The sequence below is a fragment of the Diachasma alloeum genome, unplaced genomic scaffold (genome assembly GCF_001412515.2).
Source record: "Diachasma alloeum isolate Michigan unplaced genomic scaffold, Dall2.0 Dall_scaffold_00731, whole genome shotgun sequence".
Lineage (NCBI taxonomy): Eukaryota > Metazoa > Arthropoda > Insecta > Hymenoptera > Braconidae > Diachasma > Diachasma alloeum.
Window position 1 is genome coordinate 15,575 of NW_021680862.1, and position 6,226 is coordinate 21,800.

At 37.7% G+C, this 6,226-nt stretch overlaps 1 protein-coding gene across 1 annotated transcript; it reads right to left on the reverse strand.

Moving 5' to 3' along the window:
- Nucleotides 1-571: 571 nt before the first annotated feature.
- On the reverse strand, nt 572-5,326 carry LOC107044420 (F-box/LRR-repeat protein 20; the record flags this gene model as incomplete). The annotated part of the gene is given in 3 exon segments (XM_015266289.1): nt 572-701; nt 2,850-2,917; nt 5,113-5,326. Coding segments are annotated over 3 exon segments (228 nt in total), but the record flags the coding sequence as incomplete, so codon positions are not given.
- Nucleotides 5,327-6,226: the final 900 nt, after the last annotated feature.

Genomic DNA, 6,226 nt, shown 5'->3' on the forward strand with positions numbered 1-6,226 from the left:
AGGCGAGGATGGCAAGCACGTGGGGAAGGATATTTTTTCCATGGCGAGGTGTGTATATTAATTTTCAAGTCCCGTGACACGAAAAAGTATTATTTGACGAATATGACTTTATAATCCGAGCCAAAGGCGAGGACCCGAAAACCGCGATCTAACTATGCGAAGCGATGTTAGAATCGCGGTTTTCGAGCCTAATGCCAGAAGTGGTTTTTGACGTGTGGGAGGCGCTTCCCTCATACGAGTCAAATTTATTCACCACTGCCGGACGTTATTTTTCATGAGAATGCGTGTGAAGTACGGTTTCGGACACGTGGAGGCTGTTTTTTTGTGATACTTGTCTGAAAAGTCAACTTTTCATTAAAGTTTTTAAAAAATACTTTCATATGTGTTTTATTATTACCCAAATTTGTCCAATTATTAGCAGGGATTGGAAAACTATTGTTCAATATTTTTGTCTAATTCTATAATTGTAGGAAAGGATAAGGATGGTATGCAAACGTGTTTAGAGATTTTTTAGGGTTTCATTATTTTTTCGGTGAATATTATATGAATCACATTTTTCTGTGGAATTTACCTCTACGTCTCTTTGAAAATCGAATAAATCGATCCTCTGCCAATTCGATCCATCGAGAGCCAATACATTCCACGCTTTGCTCACCTGGGCACAACGGCATAGTGATACAACGTCCAAATACGACAAAATCCTACAATAATTATCAAGAAAATTTCAATAATTTTGATAATATAAAAAGTCATGATGGAAAATAATTATCAATAAATTATTAAAATCGCTGTGGGAACTGATTTTACTTTCTTTGGAATTTTACCGTTAGGGTGAACTGCCCATATGCGGAACACTACCCAAGAACGGAACATTTCTCAGATTTTACGAGATTTCTCAAATTTCGGCCAAGCTATCGATTTGATTTTTTTTTCTAAATTAAGTTTATATCCCTCCTCATGACGTCATCACAAATCTGATCGGCTATCGATTACCTCCTGCTGAATATTGGAGAAAAATCCTAGCAGCAGCCAGTTTGCGGCGATTGATAGTTATGCGTGCCATTTGACGGGTTTTTTTTGAAGCGATGTTTATTAGATTTTAAATCACAAAATGCGGTAAGTTGTGATTGATATTGATATAAAATCCTTCATTCTTCAATATTTCCATATCAATTTCATCAGAAAAATGCTATTGTATTGAATATATGGGGGTTCCGTCTTTAGGGTTAGTTTTCCACGCAATTCCAAACGAACGGAACACTCATACGGGTGGATACCTATGTCAAGTGGGAATACGGTGATACTGTGGAAAGTGTATTGGCGGTTATTGAACTAATAATTTAATGAAGTTAATCGGAATCGTATCCCAAAATTAGTTTATTTTCTTCATTTTTTCGCGTAAATGGCTTCAAAAGGTAAAAACACACGAAAAATACACGAAGAGGAGGGAGAACAATCAGCCAAGGCAGAAGAGGTTAGGAAACCCTCTCAACGGTTTAAATACACAAAAAAAATCTAGAAGAAGCGATTGAGGCTGTGAAATCGGGGAACAGCTCTCTAAATAATGCATCAATTAATTATGGTATCCCCAAAACTACATTGCATTCACGAGTCAACGACTAAGTATCTGGATACTCTCATGGTCGTCAGTCTGTATTGACAGTTGGGGAAATCCACCGAAAAGATATAAATTTCGGGAGGAATTGAACAAAATTGTATATTTTCTGATTAATATCCTCCTCGATATGACTTCGCATCAGGGGGCCTATTCTCGAAATATTTCCGTGCGTGGAATCGACTCCGTTGACGGAACGACTATATGATTCCTATACGCAATTCGTCTACGAAGCCACTTCCGTGCACGGAAATATTTCGAGAATAGGCCCCCAGGAATTAATCTCTCAACGTCACACTAACCTCCAATGTTCCGTAAATGGGCAGACGATGTTCCACTCTTGGCAAAAGTGTTCCGTCCTTGGTATATTCGATGTGCGTGTACTTATTAATTATTTCCAATTATTTCCCATCAAGTGATAGGTTCCTTCATTTTTTCTCAGAAAATAGACTAAATTTGGAATTAGGCAGTATTTTTCTTAAATTTTTCAAGAGAAAATTTCAATATTTCATAACTGTATAAACTTCTGAAAGGGCTTAAATGTTCCGTAAATGGGCAGTTCACCCTACCTGAATCCCGGAAAAGTAGACCAAAAGCAATTTTTAAGTTGGATGGCTTTTAACATGTTTCGGATATGTGGGCTATTTTTTCCTGGTCTATTTTTTCCGCCTACCATTTCGATATGAGGTAGAATTTTTAGCTCCTGTAAATTGTCAATCACACGAGCTGAAAATTTTCGTCTCACATGTGTCGAGCAATATTTTTTAACAGTGATGTTATGTTCAGTGAGTGGCCGAACTGTGCCTTTTTCGTTTACAAGTAAATGAAAAAACTGTTCGTTTACTTTTAGTTTACGAGTAAACGAAAAGGCCCTTTTCGGCACGAGGTGAACGTAGCACCAGTGTCAAAATAGTATATTTCGTTACGAGTGCGGAAAAGTTTTTTGGCTCGTGGGGGGTTTATAGCACGAGCCGAAGGCGAGGGATATAATCCCACGAGCCAAAAAACACTTTTCCCATGAGTATCGAACGATATTTTTTATCACAATGTGTGGAAAAGGGACGTTTTAGGCACGCGAAGCGTGCCTAAAAAGTTACTTTTTCGCACAGCGTGATGAAAATATATCAATATAACTTCATTCTCAGCAGGATGTGGTAATAAATGATAGATTAATGCATTCGAACGACAAAGCAACTACGTAATAATACATCACTAAAAATTTCTTATTGTTTACCTGAGCAACAATTCTTTTGGCAGTTTTTTGTTGATTTGTGCCTCATCGTCATGAAATACCCACGTCAACTGCAATTAGAAACATTTTTGACAGCAAATGGAAACCCGTCGCCCCAACAGATCCCATTGTTAATAAATAAACAATTGAAATTTAATACCCCTTTGATAGTGATGGGAATTGATGACAATGAATGATTATTTAATGTTAAAATGAGTGAAATTACCTGCATATAGGATTGCTTCATGCTACTGACAGGAATGTGTGCTAGAGATTGGGACGGATAGTAACTGCCTTGATGATGATGATGATGATGATGATAGTGATGATAGGGAGGATACTGTTGCCTCCACCATTGACCACCAGTTGTTGATTCCTCCATCCCTTGACCCACCTGGACCCCTCCACCCACTCCCACTCGACTTACTTTTTTCTAAGGAATTAACAGATGGACGAAAATGTGTGATACTTTATTCATATCCATCGCAATTGACGAAAGAATACCGCATCGGAAAACAGCCACGTGTTTATCCACCTTTGTTATCAAACGCATTGCGACGCAGTCTGATACGAGTGAGTAAACTTATCGCCAACTCTTTCTCGTTTGTTAACACATGAGAAGTTAACAGAAACTCTACATTTCGATAGAGAATTAATTCGATACAGTATTTAATGCTGATGTTTATTTTGTTGATGTTAAGTTAGATGATAGCAGCGCGAGATATTTGAACTAATTCCAATTCGAGGTGAATTCTAGCTAAATCAATCGAAATTACGGAGACAGATGATGTGACGGCCATTTCCTACTGAGCAAGAACATTATGCTACAAACATTGATTTGTATCTCTCGAACTGACTGACGAAATACTTGCCCATCTTTTTCTATCGAATTAAATCGACTAATAATTCCAGAGAAATAATCATTTGAGATAATTCAGGCCCATTTGAATCACAGGTTCCTTGACATGCACCATCATGGATGTCCTTGACAGGACATCCAGATTCTTGTTCAAATATAAACATATAATGAAGTTTGTAATGACGTAGTTAATTATGATGAATGGTTTTATTTCATTCTTCGATCAATGCTTTTTTCTCTAATAGAAAATTTTCACTGCTACAAAAAATGAATTTTGACCCGTCGTTAGGCGCATGTGAGATTTTCTCTCACGCAACGCTAGTCAACCTATAGGACGTCTCTGCAGTGCGAGTCAGATACTAAAAAGAGCGCGCCGACTGACGGGTTAACAGAATTGTATGCTTGCAATTCAGAATATTGAAAATACATAATTCTTGTCCTAAAAATTAATTGCATAGGATTTTTCCGATTGGGTAATTATTTATAGCCAAATCATGAACGGTTAATTCCTAAAAATAAATAAATAAATAAGTCAACAGAACCCGGATGTGATTCAGTTACCAACCCTCATTATTACAACGAGAATAAAATCTAGGACTATTTCTTCAACAATGTAAAAGTTCTCCTTGAAGGGTGTTGTAAAACCTCTCCACAAAAAAAAGAAATGTCGATGAGATGAGGAGGTATTGAGCGGTCACGGACGGTGAATGAACGCTCTCACTCTTCTCACTAGACACATAAAAAACCCTCAATCCGGAGAAACCTCGTCAATCATATGACTCCCACATCACTCAGAATCCCTAAAAATAGCCCACCAGTTTATTCATCGCCCCCAAGCTAAAAAAATTAAAAAATGACAAATAAAGAATACCTAAAAAAATAAAACACTCACAGAGCGTAAACAGAAGAGAGGCAACAAAACTCAAGTAGTAGAACTAAACGAAGTAGTCGAGGACACGCGAGAACAAAGGATGGACCTGACTTGATCGGTCGATGGTGGGCAAAATGGAAGTGGCCCAGGTCACGAATAAAAGATTTAAAGAGAAAAACACGTTAAGAATTATTAATGAAAACGAATGGAAGTGAAAAGGACAGAAGATGAGATAAGAAATACATAAATGAATGAACATGAAACAATTAGTATTATCAATTGCTCAAAAATAATCTAAAATGATAAAAAGTGGAGTGAGTTAGAGAAAATAAGAGATATATACGCGTCACGGATAGCATACACTACAGGAGCGAATCAGCTGTTCGAAGAATGACAACATTGGACCAAACGGAATAGAAAGTGACGTGTGTTTTGTGTTTGCAAACAATAATTGTTAATTAAATGTAATGATTTCCAACATTTTCCAACTTTTTATCAATTTAATTGTAGGTATTAATTAATTGTTTATTTCCTACCTCGAGCCTTGTACGTCCCGAGTGTATCATCCTTTTGCGTCGCGTTATTTTGTACTTATTAACGGGTTTGGAACCCGCACAGATGTCAAGAAAACAGGGGACGTTGAAAAAAAATTATTCTACGTTTTTTAAGATTTTTTTAGATTTGTTGTGGATCGAGTTGGTCATAAGCCCCCCCCCCCCCAAATGCCTGTTTAAAACCACAAATTTGCCACTTGCGAGGCAAATGGCCGTGGTTGTACTAAACCCGCCTGGTCGGCAATTTACGGTGCGGCGTTTGCGGGGCGCAGAGGGGGAGGTCTATGACTTCGGGGAATTATTGGTTGTACTGGGGAAAGAAAGAATGGCCATTGGGCAGAAGTAGTCGACTTGGTGACAGTAGGACCAATAAGAAGGCAAGAACTGTATGTTTACAACTAGGTGATTGGCGGAGAAGTGAGCGTCGGTAAGACTTCTTTATTGTCTTGAATTTCAAAAAATGAAATGCGATATATGTTCATCAACTTTTTTCTAATTCAGAGCGACATTGCAGAATCGGTTTAGTATGAGAACGTTTGACATATGTTTCCCATTTATAAAGACAATTCATTAGATTTGTTTAATTACTGGAAGACAACCGAATGCAGTCCGGTGAAAAAAGTCATTCCCAAAAAACAAATGTTTTTGTAAAAAAAAAGCACACCATGCTTTCAGACTACCACGATGTTTTCTTGGCACAATAACTAAGAACTCACGATGAAAGTTACTTGATGGCTAAAACACCTAATGTTCCTTATATAAAAAAAGCATGCATTGGAAACTGTCATGGCGAAGAGCATGTAAAAAGTGTCATGGCGGCGCATGAAGGATGCATTCTCATCAGAGATTATAGGGGAGATGAGCAGGGCCAATGTAAAGTGTTCAACAGCAAAATTCGTGGCGATGGCGCATTGACTACGATGGAGCGTACGGAACTGTTGGTATGGTAGGGCCAAAGTATAAATTTGTCGATAACCGGAAAGGGGTTCTCAATACGGTAGCTCCTCGCATTTTGTAATAATTGTCAGGAATGTAAAATCGAACATATTATAATCAATAGTATAATGAATGCAGAATCTAATGATCTAAAAGTCTT